The 17,906-nt window shown below is 39.5% G+C and overlaps 1 protein-coding gene across 2 annotated transcripts in view; it reads left to right on the forward strand.

Moving 5' to 3' along the window:
- DTWD2 (DTW motif tRNA-uridine aminocarboxypropyltransferase 2) overlaps positions 1–17,906 on the forward strand; it is a 100,407-nt gene that overhangs the window by 63,845 nt on the left and 18,656 nt on the right. The window contains exon 6 of one of the 2 annotated variants that reach the window (XM_074570379.1): positions 4,083–8,077. The exons of the other annotated variant lie outside the window; for it this stretch is intronic. Within the exon in view, the coding sequence (XP_074426480.1) occupies positions 4,083–4,156 (74 nt within the window). The 3' untranslated portion in view covers positions 4,157–8,077. Of the gene's footprint in view, positions 1–4,082; positions 8,078–17,906 lie in introns of those variants that run through there. 2 annotated transcript variants of the gene reach the window in all.

Here is a 17,906-nt window from a genome sequence, read left to right on the forward strand (position 1 = left end):
TAGATAAAGGAAAAAAAATGGTTGTCATTCCGGTTCCTTCTAAAACTTGCAAAAACAGTTTTAGCTTTGTTAGCCAAAGTCACTAATTATTCCTGTTCTTTTGCAACTTCCTTTTTATGTTTTTGTTTTGGTTTGGTTTGGTTTTTTGGCGGGAAGAAACAGCTTAATATCTTCAAAGATAAGATCCAGTGGTTGCAGCTAAACTCCAGCCTACGATTCCACAGCAACCCTTTTCTATTAATTTATACTGTAATTAGTGTCCCTTTCTTTAAAATTAGCTTGGGAAGTAGCTTAAGTGTTTTAGATGGCCTTCCTTTTTTCTTCCCTTCTCTTACGTACTTGCTGCCAATAGAAATTCCTCTATGTGGGCACATGTAAGACAGGTAGTCTCTGCAAAACCTGGAACAAACAGAAGTGTATTGCATGTTTTCTAAAGGTGGTTTTTTTGTCCAGTCAATTTAAAACTGACTTAAGTTATTTATTTCTGTTGAGTGTAGTTCAACTTTGTTTGAAGTTCATGACATCTTCCTCTATAAAGCTAAAACCTGATCATTGCTTTAGGTTGGGTTTACTTTCTGCTGACAGTTCTGCAGGCTGTCAAGGGTAGTGGATTTTGATTTTTGGAAGATCAGTTATTTGAGCATATTATAGGTGATTGCTGCTTTATGGTACTTAACTACTACCTCTCTCTGCCCATAGCCAGTGTTTTTGGCAGATCAAATCAGTAGGAGTATTATGATATGAGAGAGGACTGTGTGTAGATAATGCATTTTGTTATCTGTCTCTTCTAGATAGCATCATCTTCGATTTCTTTCATTGTGATGTTGAGAGTAGCTTCTGGGCTGCTATTTACTCATCTTAGATTACCGCTGTTTCCTAATAGTAATTGCTGTGGGTAGAACCTATTTTTTATCCTGTATTGTAAACTATAAAATTTGATTTTTCTCTAATCAGTTGTTAACATGTAAGCTAAATTTAGATTCTAATGACCTGTTAAAATAAAAATACCTGAACCTGAAAGGAATTGACAGTATTTCTTTGTTTAGAAAAAAGCTAGTATTTTGCATATAGTTTTACTATGGTACCTGGATCTTTTTGGTAATGGTGTTTGTCTCATTTCTCTGTATTCCTCATTAACACATTTCTTTCTGCTTCACTCTTGCGCATTATTGCTGAGAAAAATTAATCAGGCGTTAATCAGCTAGTGAAACAATGGTTGATTAGAGCAGATAACTCTTGAGAATAATCAAGGGAATTAAGTAACGTGGGGTGAAGTCCTGTCTCCATATGGGAACGATACTGGATATAAAGTATTTTCTAGATACCTTCTTTGACTTCCAACTTCATGCTGAAATTTTTTTCCCTGTGTTAGTTTTTTGCCTGTGAACCATACTCTTATTTAAATGAGTGTAAAAAAGATAGTTATGCATAAACCAGCAGAATTCATTGAGTAGTAAAAAAACGAAAAGTGAGATCCAGTTTTGTCCAATAGTTGAAAGGTTCTTTAAGGTCAAAACTGCACTGTTCCAAAGAGCAGAATTTTATGTATTCATAATATAAATGCAAGGGCATAAAAATAATCTGTATAGAATCTGTGTAGAACTAAAATATTTGTTTTAACCTGCCAAGCATATCATTGAGTAAATAAGGTGCAGAAAATTAATAATACCTCAGGATAAGTTCTCCTTTTACTTAACCTTCTGTATTACAAATAAATTAATTTGGTCACACTGATGTAACTAGAACATCACCTGAGGTGCCTGTCAGAAACACCTGAGAAGAAACATATCTGTGGAAAAAATACACGCCGCTGGCTTAGTAGTCATCCAGATTCTGCCTCATCTATGTCTGATTGCAGCAAGTGTCTGAGAGGACAGAAGTGAAGCTATTTATCTGGTGTGTATATTATCAGTATGGAAGAACTCAATGTGAAAAATGGATTCCTTAAAATTCTTTTATTTTCAAAATCCAAGTGGTTTCAACTTTTTTGGGTTTTGTTAGAAGTACATAGTGTTCTATTAGGCCTTTTGGGTTATCTGAGTGATTTGATCTTATGGCAAGAATGAAAGAATCTATGGGTGAAATTTTAGGGGTCATGAAAGATAATTATTCAGAGTAGAGGTCCACAGAGACTCTGAAAACTACTAGGTCTCTAGTACCCAGGCCTTGCCATACATTTGAGAACTTACTGTGTTCCTTTCAGACTTTCTCTTATGTTTTATAATTAACTTCAGTTCTCCTTGTGGAACAACTTTCATGCTATGGCTTTTGTTCTTTCACACGAGACCCCCTGCAGAAGTCTACTGGACCAGAATCATAGAACAGCCGGGGTTGGAAGGAATCTCCAAAGGTCATCTGGTCTACCCTTTTGTGGGAAAGGAAGCCTGGATGAGATTATCCAGCACCTAGTCAGGTCACATCTTGAAAACCTCTAATGATGGGGACTTCACCATGTCCCTGGGGAGGTTGTTCCAGTGATTGATTGTTCTCACTGTAAAAAATTTTCTTATATCGAGATGAAAACCCTCCCAGTGCAACTTGTACCTGTTGCTCCTTGTCTTTTCCGTGTGTCTCCTTGTGAAGAGAGGGCCTCTGTCCTCTTTGTAGCTGCCCTTTAAGTACTGGAATACTGTGATGAGGTCCCCCTGAGCCTCCTCTTCTCCAGGGAGAAAAGAGAAGTATTCCAGCACTAGATGAGATAATTGTCAAGTATTGAAGATGATGCACCCTTCAAGTCTGAAGAGACTCCAGTGTTTAAATTCCATTTTCAAGTGTTGACACTTTGAGTCTCAAAATTATGTCTGCATTACACTTGAGAGGGTTGTTTTCCTGGTTGTGCCTATGTCCTTGAGATAGCTTTGAAGCGATTGGTTTAAACTAGTCTGTTTTATATAAATCTCAGTAGCAATCTCACCACAGCAGTATGTGGTCACAGTGTGTGCTATATAAGCGTGGTTATGATTCTGGTAAACAGTGGCTGAAGCCAATGCTGTTAAGTACTAACTGAATTGAACCTAGCTATATAAATACTCATACGGTCTGAGAATTTACAGAAAGTCAAAAGGATGTGGGCTAAATACAGCTGTATTTTGGCTTTTTACTGGCCTAAATTTTTCTGTAGTGGTGAGTAAAATGTAATTAGTATTCCTGAGGCTGTTAAAGTGTTTGCTTTATGAAAATAATGGACAGAAAAATTATAGATTACTTAAGATAGAAATGATTATTTTAAAATTCTGAAGTCCTGCCTAACGTAAAATGGAACTGAAAAAGACTTTGAAGTGGTAGGACAAGTAAAAATAACGTAATGAAAGTAAAGTAAGATGCTATGCCAAGAAACTCTTGGAAAAGTGAGCAGTAGTATTGACTATGCTGCACAAAACGTTTTTTTCTTTTTTGAGATGGTGCCACTAAATGGTGATAGAGATGAGGTTCAGTATGCAAACCTGAAATATTAAACATTTGCTGGATATTCTGATTATTTCCGCTGAGATTGATACTTATACTTGTCCCTATAAGTCTGTCTGGATACATATTTTTTTCTAAAAGAATGATCGAACGTAATAGTATTTCTTCGTTAAATACTACTAACTTTTTAAGCTTTTTAAGGGTGGAATGATACTAATGATAAAATGGCAGGCAAGAGAGAGACTGTTAGTGTTTTACATGCTTAGAATTGATATTCTGAAAAAGTCCAGTTAGAATTGATATTCTTCTTAAGCTTTCTTCTTTGATTCTGTGATTTTGATTGAAATGTGTTTTTCCAAAACATTCATAATTTCATAAGAACGACTGATATTTAATAAGTATTAAAAAAAAATCCAGTAAAAACCAGTTTATTACTTTGCTTTGGATTTACTTTACTATTACTTTAGATTTCACCAAGATTTTAAAATGTATTTGTGGACTACATGAAATGAAAAAGCATTGGCTGTTTACAAACAAATCTGCTCTTACTGTAGGAGGTTATTACACCAGAAAGACTAGGTATAAATCACATCTACATGTGACTTTGTAGAAACTTAATTTGGCCATAACAGTTTTCTGAATTTTAATATGTTTTATTTTTTTACAAAATCTTACAGATGTAGGAGCAAAGGCGAGTGTGGCTATGCTAATCTGGAGCCCTCTGTACCTGAACATGGATAAAAACATGTAACCACATGATAGCCCTGAAAGTTCACAAATCAGTCTTCCAGATGCTAATTGTTAACAGGGTACTGTGTACCTTCACTCCCTTACAGTGTGCACCTATATAGAAGGTTTAAGACTTTGCAGAAGTAAACTGTTGGATATGTTCTGTCACTGGGGTGAGTCAGACTTTCTTTCTGAGAAAGTTCTGAGTCATTGAGTTATGAAGCAGTGATGCAAATGGTCATGCTTAAGCTCTTGGGAAAAAATATGAGCAAATAGCAGGAATATCAAAAATGTTCCTAGCAGATTTGCTTCTTTGTGCATGCTTCAATTCTAAATTGCATGGATTACAGCCTTTAACAGTTGCAGTTACAGACTGTCTGAATTAACACTCTGTACTTTATATCTGATCTTTTTTTAAAGGAAAAGAGTATTCTGCTGTCCCTACGCTGCCTCTCATTGGAATTGCAATTAAATTCTTAGTGAAAATGAAAAATACAGAGCTCTTGAAGTAGTAAGTTACGAAGTGTATTAAAATATTTTTTTTTGAACTATGATGGATAGTTTGGTTGTTATTAAATATACCAGAGATAAAATCAATATTTGGGTTGATTTTTATTTTATATTCTAGTTGATACTTGCTAGTATTCAAATCATGTGGAACTGTTTCAATGGCATTATTGGGGTTCTCAACTGCAGAAGTAGCTTCCTGCAGGGAAAAAAAAAGTTTTCCCATGTTGAAATGTGACCTAATTGGCTTTAGTCTCTTAGGTCAGGTTTAAAGGTTATATTCAGTGGTTTGAGTGTTATTTCAGCTTTGCTTGTGCTGTCCTGATACTACTCCTAGTGCTAACTCAGAACTTGTGCTCTAACTGCAAGCAGTCATCTTTAACACAGGTGGTGCTTAGTGAAGACAACAGTTGAGCATGGAGCAGTGCAAAGGCTACATTTAAGCATTGTGTATACAAGTGTGTGTTAAACTAAGTTTGGGCATTTTGTGCTAGAGTGAACTAGAGGTACTTGTGCAATCTGCTATAACTTCTAAATAGTTAAAATTAACAGTGAGGTGGTAAAATATTATAATAAAACTGTCTGTAAGCAAACACCAGCACTCTTATAGATTAAATTTTTTTCACCCTGTGGCTGTGTTCTGTTTTGTCTTTCTCATTGAGCTAGACACCGTGGACAACCCTGTAGGGTTTTTCTGGCTTTTTCGTATTTATAAATTATTGCCTGTTTTCCTACATTATGGAAAAGTAGGGGAAGAGCCACTGATGTCATCAACCTGAACTTCTGCAAACCGTTTGACACTATCCCTCACAACATTCTTGTCTATAAATCAGAGAAACGTGGATTTGAGGGATGGACCACTCAGTGGATAAGGAATTGGCTGGATGGCCGCACCCAGAGAATTGCGTTCAGTGGATCGATGGCCAAGTGGTGACCAGTTACGAGTGGAGCTCCTCAGGAGTCAATACTGGGACCAGTGCTGTTTAACATCTTTGTTGGTGACACAGACAGCAGGACTGAGTACACCTTCAGTAAGTTTGCCAATGACACCAAGCTGTGTGGTGCCATTGATGTGCTGGAGGGAAGGGATTCCATCCCGAGGGACCTGGACAGGCTTGAGAGGTGGGCCTGGGAAAGCTTCATGAAATTCAGCCAGGCCAAGTAAAAGGTCCTGCACATGGGTTGGGGCAATTCCCAGCACAAATGCAGGCTGGGCGGAGAATGGCTTGAGAGCAGGCCTGCCGAGAAGGACTTGGGGGTGTTGGTGGATGAGAAGCTCAACATGAGCCGGCAATGGGCGCTCACAGCCCAGAAAGCCAACCGCATCCTGGGCTGCATCAAAACAAGCGTGACCAGGAGGTCGAGGGAGGTGATTCTCGCCTTCTACTCCGCTCTGGTGAGACCCCACCTGGAGTACTGTGTCCAGCTCTGGGGCCCCCAACATAAGAAGGACGTGGACCTGTTGGAGTGAGTCCAGCGGAGGGCCACGAAGACGATCAGAGGGCTGGAGCACCTCTTCTATGAGAGCAGAGTGAGAGAGTTGGGGTTATTCAGCCTGAAAAAGAGAAGGCTCCAAGGAGACCTTATAGCGCCTTCCAGTACCTAAAGGGGGCCTACAGGAAAGATGGGGAGGGGCTCTTTATGAGAGAGTGTAGTGATAGGATGAGGGGTGTAACAGTTTTAAGCTGAAAGAGGGGAGATTTAGATTGGATATTAGGAAGAAATTCATTACTGTGGGGGTGGTGGGGCACTGACACAGGTTGCCTAGAGAAGCTGTGGATGCCCCATCCCTGGAAGTGTTCAAGGCCAGGCTGGATGGGGCTTTTAGTAATCTGGTCTAGTGGGAGGTGTCCCTGGCTGTGGCAGTAGGGTTGGAACTAGGTGATGTTCAAAGTCCCTTCCAACTCTAACCATTCTATGATATTTATATGCTCTGTAAATGGTTCTCTATCTGAATAAGGAGGTTTTGTTTTATGTTTTGAAACCTGGGGTTTATAATGCAGTTTTGCAAGATTAAAATGAGTAGAATATCATTATATTTGGAAGGCAGGTTTTTGTCCCAGAATGAGGTAGATATGACAATATCTAAAGAAAGGGGTTATTAAAGAGGTTATGATTCCTGCAGGCATCATCTGCAAATAAAGAAAGAAACTGTTATAACGAAAATTCTTCAACGAATAGTGATTTAAGCTTTTAATCAATGTTCTGTAGGTGGGAAAGATATATTTTGGTAATGGAAGAGATTAGCCATTCTTAATGGCAAGTTATGCTACAACAACAATATATTGGAGACATTAGAAGATTACATTTAATTGTGTTCCTTCACAGCTTCACTGATTTTGTAATGTCTCACAATGTATTGGAGACATTAGAAGATTACATTTAATTGTGTGCCTTCACAGCTTCACTGATTTTGGGTAATACGAATTGCTATATTAAATGATTTTAAAGCTACTGTAGGATATTTTAATAAACTTTTTTGTTGTTTTAAATTAGTACTAAAATCTTAAGATCTTCAATAACAAGCTCTTCTAATCAACAGCTCAGTCAGCAGAACTTTTCTTTTTTTTTTGAAAAGAATCTGTGAATAAATTTCAATTGAGCTCTTCCAGAAAGTCCTAGAGGAAGTATATTTATGAATCTAACATATTTAACTTCATCAGAAAAATTTAAATTTATGTCTTGATTCAGAATCATTCTTATTGTCTGGAATTTTTACAAATGAGAAAGCATGAGCTTGGACAAACTTTGTATCAGGAACTTACAAGATGCATGGCTTAAGGTGACTTTTATAGTTTTAATATGATTACATTGTTTAGTCTTGTACTCCGTGAGCTGGCACCCTCTAGAGAAGCACATTATCCCAGGATGTTTTGCATAGCCACAGCTGAGGAAGAGGCCACAAGCATTAGAATACGCACTGCAGGCTTTCTTGCAACAGCTGTTGTGGTTTGCAAAGGTGGTACAGAAAAAATATTCTGTTAACTTGGAGCAGTGGATGCAATTAGTTCAGAGGGACGAACGAGCTGGTTTGCACAGCAGGCATGCTTGGCACAGTTAGGCTGGTGGTATATTGTACAAAGCAATCACAGAGCACTGTGGGTGAGGCTGCTTCTGTTTATGAGGAGATAAGCATAGCATAGTGGGAACAGATGGCTAGAAATACACTTGACCTTCTACTTCTCCAGCACCAAAAAAAGGTTGAAAAATTAACCTAGTGACAAGCATACATATAAAAATGTAGGCAGGCTATCCCAAGTACTTACTGTCTTGTAGGTAAAACGTGAATCAGTTTTATTTATGTCTAAGTGTTTCTAGGCCACTGTTGTAAATCCAAGCATCTGCTATACAAAACCTGAATGGATTATTTCTGTCACCTGATATCTTGTTTTCCTTTTTTAAACATCCAGTGAAAATCTCTTTGGGACTGTTATACTTATGTTGTATAGTTGTAGAAAAAAAAATAAATACCCATGTGTTAAAAATGTTGAAAAGTGCTACCGACTTGATTTTGAGGATTGGGGTGGGGGAGGAATTCATATACTGGTTTTCAGGTATCAAAAAATAATTTAAACTGAATGTACAACGATGTACAAAAACTGTGAAAGTTTCCCTGTAGTTTTAAGACATCAATCTAGCCAACGAAATAATGATTTCAGATAGTCAGGAAAGGGGTGTGAAGTGTAGTTCACTTTTAATTATTTTGCTTTTTCTTACTGTGGTGTTATGCGTAACATTTATGCTTAATAATCTGTAATTCCTTGACATTTTATAGTCACATAATACTTCTAAACATCTCAGAAGAGCACAGTGTGTTTTCTTGAAGTTAGAGTATTCCACTTGTAACATTCCCATTTGCACAGGTTGTGTAACTTTTTGTTTCTAGCTTAAAACACTGTAAATCTGAATGGTGTGCCTGCTTGTGCATGAATGGGCACAGTTTGAGGCTGGGGGTAGTTTCATCCTCACTTTGACTCTATAATTCTTTGTTGATGCACTCCTCTGCTACTTAATGGGCATAATAATGTCAGCTGCATAATGCCAACAAATCATGCTGTCTTTTTATACATTCATCACAGCATTGCTGTTATTCAGATATTCAACACCTCATTTTCTTTTCCTATCATGCCTTCACAATTTCTGACACATCCATTTTGTTTTCCTTATGCTTCCTTTGTTATATGAAAATTGTTTATCATCAGCTAAAATCTGGTTTCTTACAGCAGATTTTTAACCCTTGAGGTTTACTGTTCAATACAGTTTGCACTGTATGCTTAAATCTGCTTGACTAGCATTTGTGAGCATATGCTTTTTGATCCGAGTGCTAGTCCTCAAGTGAGTTTATGTTATGACACCTGAGTTAAGATTATGCTTGTCATCTCTCTTGCTGTTCCTCTCTCCCCCTCCTCACCCTTCCATCCCTGAGATGGAATTTATTTTCCCAACCAGCTTCATCGGAGCCCAGGATGTGACTTTTAAAGACTTTTAACAGATCTGCAGGCAGTCTTGCTTGAGCTTTTGAGAAATGAGAGATTGCTTTGAGGTCAGGGAATCATCAGTAAATCTGACTTATTGTAACTAGTATTTTAGCAGTTGAAAATGACTTATGTATGTATTCTCCTGCAAGAGGAGTGAGAGTACCAAACACCAGTTTGAGAATATATGTCAGGATCGCCCAGAAATGATGAGTGTATGTATATGGACTTTGATTGTTATTCAGAGGTTTTGGCAAACACTGTTTACAGTAATTTTAGTGAATATTTATAGAGATTTTGGAGGATAGAGTTTTTGGTCAGCCGTGAGAGTATCTGCAGTAACACTTGGAGAAGAACAACACTTAATAGTGAGAAGTTATTTCCACTGACACAAAACAGACTCTCTATATGAGCGTTTTTGTTGAGGGCCAATGTAACTTAAAATCCTGATTACAATTTCATTGATCTATACACGTATCAATATTTGGCACACAAATAAAATGTCTGTGTCAGAAAAGGTGCTAATCTCCCCTGTGGGATAGAAGGACATGCAGACACTTCTAAGGAGTCAAAGTTATTCCAGCTGATGCTTTAAATTTCCAGGAGACTTCTAGTGCAAAGGAAGTTCTCAAAAGAAGGATAGAGTATCCCAGAACGATCTTTTGGCCACAAAATTTATGTTCAGCTCTGCAATCATTAATTTTCTGAGTACAGTCGTGCCTCATTACCATCGCACCCAGTTGACAGTGAAGACTTGGAGAGTGTGGGCATCAGGAGGTCTGAACGTCTCCATAGTCTAAAGTTATTACAGTCCCTGATTATCCCTCTATTACTGCTTGTTATTGGCTGTGTTTCTGCTTATCCTTCCACATATCTAGGGAGGCTGCAGTAATATCTGTACCAAATAAATTAATGGAAGAGTTGATAAAGAATAGAATTAGAAGATCCATGGATAAATATGCAATATTGGGCTAGCCCAATGCAGCTGTTGAAAACGGATGACATATCTCACAAGTTACTGGAGCTCTTTACCCACCTACTTCATGGCTCCTTCAGAAGCAATATGACTGAGGCAGCGTATGGAGGTCACTTTTGGCAGGTGCCCTCACCAAATACCCTCAATAAAACTGTGTGTCATAAGAAAAAAAACTGTCTCAAGTAAAAAAAATTAAACAGGGTTAGCAGTAACGGGCCTGTTTTCCTAGTGATTGTTCTTTTGTTTTATGGTTTGTAGAGATGTCATGGGTGGACCCCCAGTGAATCCATGTTATACAGCATATTCTGAAGTAATACAAAGGAGAGTTTACTAGTTAATTGATAAAATTTCATCATGATATTAACTTTAGAGTGGTAATGAGAAAGGCCAGCTGTGAAGAGTTGTAGAAAGACTATGAAGCTCAGTAAGTGGACATTAACATAGCACAGGAAATACACTGTAGATAAATGCTAGTGAAAACGTACACCAAAAATTATCCTATTTTTACTTTAAAAAAAAAAAAAGTTCTTAACTGGGTGCTTTACTCATCAGCAGTGACATTTTGGGATTATAACAACAACTTCCATGAAAACCTCAGTTCAGTGCCCAAGAGCATTTAAAAATTAAGTTTAGTGTTAGATGCACGTCTGCTTGCTTTCAGCATTCTGTCTCTTCCAGGCCCACAGCCCTCATATTTAAAAATTCACAAACACCTAGAAGTTGTTCAAAAAAATGCTAACAAGTGATAAAGTGTGAGATGGGTTGCATATAAGAAATAGCAAAGTGGGCTATTCTTTAGCTGGAAAGACAACTGGTCTGGCATGATAAAGATTTCTAAATGCATAAGTTGCACACAAAGGGTAAATATGGACTAATTGTTGACTATTCTTGCCAATATATGAAATAAAAGGCATCAAAAGAAATAAGTAGTGATAAATTCGGATGAAAAAATGGTAGTTCTTCACACGTGTCAAAGCAGTGGAATTCTGTACAGTTGGAATTTGTATATTTTTGAAGTTCAGAAAGTAACTGGACAAAAACACAGAAGAAAAATCCATTAAGGTTTAAATTGTTATTAAATGCCAAGGCATCACTTCCAGCCTGTGAGCTCGCTGAGTTGTGGGAGGCTAGAAAAACATTCAGAGGAAGTATTTCTATGTGTACTTTATTATAGGCTTCTGCTGTTTGTGTTGTTCTTTTCCCATTAGGGACAGATGTAAACCCATACTTGGCAAATTAAATATTCTGTTGCCCCATCCCTCCCCCAAAAGAGAAAGTAGAAAAAATAAATTTGGTAAAAAGATGAAATAATGCCAGGGACAATAAGCCAGGAGGAGACTGACACCAAGGCCCTGAAACTTGATGAGGCCTTAAGTGAGTGGTGGCTATGTAAATAAGAAGCAGCAACTGATGGTGAGAACAGTACAGCCCAAGCCTCAAGAGAGAAGAGAGAAAATAAGTAATTTTTCCAAGAGCCTTCAATCACATCATTTTGTCATGGTGATACAATGACTCCTTCACTATTAAAAGTTGTTAGAATTGACAGTATGTTGTCTTTTTTTGTTTGTTTTCTTGAGGTATTTTCTGCAGAGTAATGCTCACTTCTCTTGTGTAGATTCACTAATTTACTTGCAGCTACTGTCATCTTTCCGTATTATTGTTGTCTTTATACATGTTTGGTATAAACTATTTCTAAGAAGACAGGAAACAGCCTGTATTTTGCTCTCTCTTGTTTCCTATCTGTACAGCTGCTTCTGACTTTTCTTAATCAGGCTTTCTTTTTGTTTAGCCTTCTCAATGGTCTTTTGTCTTACTTGATCCCCTGGATTATTTTTTTTTGTTTTGGGTGCTAGACTATTTGACTTTAAAAGTCACTTCTGTGATTTTCCAAATTTCGTACGTGATCACATTCCTCTTTTTATTTCAGATTTTCACTCCAGTGCAAGCTATGATTCACCAGCTCTCCCCACATCACTTTATTTTTAGTAACTTTTATTACAGTCGTTTATCTTCAGCTCATGAGAAAGCTGAAGCAAACTTTTTTTGACCTCACCACATGAAAATTCCTAAAGCCAGAATCTTTCACAGAAATTTTTTTGTTTCAGATTTTTTCATGAAAGTTACTGCTATTGATAAAGACATTTTGCAGCCATTCTGAAGGAGTGGTGGTTCTGCAGGGTTAATTATAAATCAAGGGGAAAACTAGATGTGCTTTATTTTAAAAGTCAATTTTTAAAAAATTTTAGTATTTAAGAAAAAAAATTAGGAGCAGTGTTTGCTTCTCTTATTCATATGATAAATCAGTTACATTTATTTGAGTATACTTAGTATTTTACTGTGCAGGTAAAGGATAGCAGAATTTGGTCCTTAGTTTTAAAATTTCATTCCACAGTCTTTCTCATACCACTGAACGATTAGTAAATATTCATGTAAGAAACTGCTCAATAGTGTAAGTTGTGGCTTTCTTGCATTCCTTAAGCCTGTGAACTTGGGCATTTGATAGTAATCTTTGCATTTACTTAAAAATATATTCTCTTTTAAGGGCAGAACCCAAGTATCTAAGTACATTATCTGAGTATGTTTTGGACTTTACATACACGCCAAGACAGTATTTCAAATTCAGGACCAGATCTGGAATTGTTAAATGTGCATGTCCCTAGACAATACCATTGTGAATGAGGTACTTTCTGCTTTGAAATCTCCACCAAAGACACATGGAACACTTCTTTACTACAAATTTTAAAAAAATATAATAAAATAGGTCCAGTGCAAAATCCTAGATTTTACACTTTTTGAAGTTAATTAGAAGTGGTATTTCAATTAGTTGACATTTTGTTAAGTAGTAGCAATTAAATGCGATGATAGGTGAACTTTATGCAAGACTATCAACATGCAGTCTTTGTAGACCTGCTACCATGACACGTAATGTAATACCCCATCCAGCATTAATTTGTACTTGACTCTATTCCAGCTGAGTGATCTCTTTATCCTGCTCAGCTATGAATCTTACCTGTTTGTATTTTACAGACTTGGCGACTAGTTCCAGGTCTTCTACAATGTATACAAAAATTTGTCTTGCAAATCCTGAAATATGATTTTTTTTTTTGTGATGAGGCATGAATTCGGAGGCAGCAACAGCCCCTAGTTTGTTGTGCCAAAGGCAGTGGGAGAAGATGTGATTAACTGCTGAACCGTAAGACAAAATTCTTGTTACCTAAAAACAGAGGATCAGTTCCTACATCGCCTGTGAGCTTCCGGAGATTGCTTTATGTCCAAACAGCTCTTTGTTTCAAAGTGGGAGGCAGACAGCGTCACTTCGTAGAATGGGAAAAAGAATTATATGGAACATAAGGGACTTCAGCAAAGTTAGAAGAAGGGAGAAGAGTTAATAAAAAGAGTTCTGAAGAACCTTGTAAATCTCATGCTTTATCCATCTGTCAATTCATACATCTCTCCGTTTCATGGTTTGCAATTAGTTAAGCATTTGTATTTTTATAGCAGCAATTATTATGGTTAGATATACGCATAACTGTGAGTGAAAAATAAATTGGGAGTTGAAATGGTGAAGTCCATTGGACAAGAAGTGCTTATGGTTGTCAAAAAGGGCATAGGTGACTCACTGGTATCTTCTTTCTTTATACACAAAATTATGTATGGGGAATTTTATTTTTATTACAGCAGATTTTCACAAGTCCTAATAGACAGGTGCATATGGGAGTAAAAGCAAAACACTCTTTATTCTATAGTCTGGGGTTGTCTAGGTTTTGTTGTCTCAGAAAAGTAATTTCAACTTTTCTTAATACAGATTCACTAAATACAGAACCATCCAACTAATAAAAGGAATTTCTGATAATTTAATCTCAGAAAAAATACAATGGATTTTAAAATAGTTTCCAACTTAATTTCAATGACCCTGATATGAACTGCAGGTGGATTGCCATGGATTTATTTTTAGATAATTGTTCTACATCTACATAGAAGTTTTTTCGTATTAATATCTATATTTTTTTTTTTTAAATTATGCCATGTAAATAACTGGTAAAATCCAATTAATTGGATTTTCTTACGAGGCTGAAGAGGAATAAAATCCTCCTCATCACAGGTTCTAGTAATACAGAGCCACGCATGCTTTAGCTTTTGCAAAATTGTTAAACTGGGGATTAGGTGGGAGGCAGTGGTTATTACAAGTATTATAGGGAATACGGTGTAGTCTTACTTTCTAATGCAAGGTTGGATCTTTTGTGCAATGCTTGATGATCTGTTCACAGCAGAATCGCTCTCATTCTTTTGGTGCTGCGGTTTGTGGCTAAATTAAGGAGGGGAGGCAAATTTCCTTTAAAATAGTCATTAAGAGTGAGCTGGAGCCGCACTGTTAGCTAATGCCATTAAACAAGTTTTGAGAAAAACACAGCTGCAGGAAGCAGAACCCTGCTGTGCTGTTTCATTACAGCTGGGAATACACGGGTGGGCTTACCTTATTTGTAGCATTACTTTGTTAGTTTTTCAGGTTTGAATACTATCCTGCCAGAATTCCACAGGTCTGGTTTCCATCTTTCTCATTGAAATGCTCATATCACAGCATTTCAGCCTGTTTGCATTACTTCCTTTTCTTTTGTCACTTCTCGTTTGCTTACAGTATGATTTTATTGCCAGGTTTGTTGTGGGCAAAACTGTTCTACTGATTTTGGTGTAGTTTCAATAAATTTAATTGATTGTCAGTAAACAAACTTCTAATTACTGGTTCTGGTAATAGAAAGAAAAAAACACACACATTTAGGGAAGGTTTCCCTTGTCTCTGTGAAACCTCTTCACCCCCTATTTATTCTCCAGGTTCTTTGCTGCACAGTACACTTGGTCTCCCTTGAGGGGAGAAGTGGCCCAGGCGGCTGGGGACAGTGCAGGTGGCAGTCCCCTCAGCATCCCAATGCTCAACCACTGCGTGTGCGGCTGCTGCTTCAGCTGCGGCCTCTGCTCAGTTTCCTGCTAGTTTGGCTTCTGTCTGCCTTCTCCCCGTCCTGGTCTGGTGTGGTCTTTTTCTTTTTGTCTGCCTCCTCTCTTCTCTTGCTCTGGCCTTGTTTCTTTTTTCTTTTTGGTGTTTTTTTTTTTTTTTAGTTTTGTTTTGTTGTTTTTTTTTTTCTTTTTTTCCCCCCATTCTTTCTTGAATGTTTTTGTATTGCAAACTCTTCTGGTTGTGTCAGAGACACCGCACTTGGCTGATGGGCTCAGATGTGACTTGTGGTGGGTCTGTTGAGGAGTAGGGAGCCCTTGGCCTCTGCTTGCAGTGGTCTCTCCTGCTGCCCTTCCCCTACCAAAATGGTGACAGTTATGCCCATTACATTCCATCCTTCTCCTTAGCAAAATTTTGCATTTGTTACAAGCTCTGCTTTTAGTGTCACCATAACCTTAGTAGATAAGTCTTACAAACTCTGCCTTTCCTACCAGTCAAAAGGAATTAACGTGGTAGCAATGTCTACGTGTGCTCAGTGAAACTCCACTCCTCGCTCCTGCAAAGCCCCAAAATCAAGAGCATTACAATGGTTTCAACATCTCTATGCATTGCAGTCTCCACCCCTATGTCCACCAGGATATAGGTCCTGGTCCAGGTTCAACATTTCAACAACTTCCACCCCTTGTCTCTACAAAACATGCGTCCCTGCCATCATAGCTGTTTGAATATTCATCTGTTGTGGCTACCAAACTTTATTCCTTTGGGGGTCATCTCCTTTTGGGAAACAACAGTATTGACCTATTGTTCCATATATCCCTCCATCAGCATGTCCCAAAGGCTTTTTCCCGTACAGAGGACATAATTTACAAGTGACATAGGACCAGACATCCAAGGACTCTTCTCCCTGGAACCATCAGTGGCGTCTCCCCAGCTCCAGTTTCCCCACATTGCTGTAGCCTTTTGTGGTGGATTGACCTTTGCTGTCTGCCAGGTACCCACCAAGCTGTTCTGCCACTGTGCCCCCCCCCCCCCCCCCAAAACAGGACAGAGGAAGAAAATACAATGAAAAGCTTGTGGGTCAAAATAAGGACATGGAGGTCACTTAGCAATTACCTTCATGGTAAACAGACTTGACCTGGGGATGTTAATTTAATTTACTGCCGGTCAAACAGACCAGGATAATGAGAAATAAGGACAAAACTAAAAAACACCTTGCCCCCATGCCTCCTTCCCAGGCCCAACTTCACTTCTCAATTCTTCTACCTCCTCCCCCTGAGTGGTGCAGGGTGATGGGGAATGGGGGTTGTGGTCAGTTCCTAACACTTTATCCCTGCCGCCCTGTCCTCCTCACACTGTTCCCCTGCTCCAGTGTGGGGTCCTACCCAAGGGGTGCAGCTCCAATATGGGTCCTTCCCACAAGCTGCATTTCTTCACCAACTGCTCCAGCATGCATTCTTTCCACAGGGCACAGTCCTTCAGGAACAGACTGCTCAAGCGTCGGTCCCCCATGGGGCCACAGGTCCTGCCAGAAGACCTAATCTTGCGTGGGTTCTTCTCCACGGGTTTCCGTTCCTGCCAGGAACCTGCTCCTGTGTGGGTTCTCCACAGGGTCACAGCTTCCTTCAGGGCACATCCACCATGTCCTCCATAGACTGCAGGGTGGAGATCTGCTCCACCGTGGTTCTCCGTGGGCTGCATGGTGACAGCCTACATCACCATGGTCTTCAGCACAGGCTGCAGGGGAATCCCTTCTCCTGCACTTGGAGTGTCTCCTCCCCCTCCTTCTTCACTGACCTTGGTGTCTGCAGGGCTGTTTCTCTCACGTATTCTCACTGCACTCTTCCAGCTGCTGTTGCGCAGGTTTTTTTACCCCTTCTTAAATACATTATCCCACAGGTGCTGCCAACATCACTGGCAGGCTCAGCTTTGGCCGGCAGTGAATGCGTCTTGGAGCTGTCTGAAACTGGCTCCGTCCAACATGGGGCAACTCCTGGTATCTTCTCAGAGAAGCCTCCCCTGCAGCCCTCTCCTCCCCCAAAAAAGCCTTTGCCTCATAAACCCAATACACCATTGCAGAGGCATCTCCCTGGGGCAGTGACTGCGGTCCTCCCTCATTTAGATAATTCCATGCTTCTGAGGGAAGAACTGTAACTGGAATGGTCTGAACAGTCTGTGTTGTTAACTCACCATCAGGCTCCGCTGGTTTCCTGTCCCAGATGTGGAGGTGCCCGTCTGGGACAGTCACTCCCCACTCTGGCAGCACTCTCCCTCCCTCCCTCCCTCTGCAGCCTGGGCAGCACCTTCCCACGTGGGCACCTCAGCACTGTCTGGCTGCTGCTTCCCTTCTGAGCTGAGCACTGCTAGTGCCCTGCTATTCTAACATAGACTGGTGGTTGGACTCCCCAGGCCTGCTAAATGGGCCTGCTTTCCCATAGTGGTGGTCCAGACTTCAGGCCACCACCAGGATATGGGCTTGGAGCAGGACCAGTCCATTGTGCAGCTGTGTGGAATTGTCTGTGGCACCAGGGCACCTCCTTCCACCGAGGTCTGCCCTGCTGTCCCCTGCTGCCAAAACCCTGGCAATTAATGCACAATGCACGAGTTCTTCACGAGTCTTCACAAGTCTTCATCTCCATGCTGGGACCTCACCTTGTAATGACTCCCAGACAAGCTCAGAAAGGCCCAGGGAGCAGTGCAAGGGTGTCCTGTCCCCTGGGCAAAGTGTGACTCCATTGGACTGCTCCAGACAACCAAGGTGGGAATGACTGAGGAGATGCATGTGATAGGTGGCAAGCTGTGGGGCATAAGGTTTTCCCTTTGGGACAGGTTGTTCCAAACGGCCAGTGCTGACTGCACAGAACAGTCA

Source organism: Larus michahellis, chromosome Z, assembly GCF_964199755.1.
Source record: "Larus michahellis chromosome Z, bLarMic1.1, whole genome shotgun sequence".
Lineage (NCBI taxonomy): Eukaryota > Metazoa > Chordata > Aves > Charadriiformes > Laridae > Larus > Larus michahellis.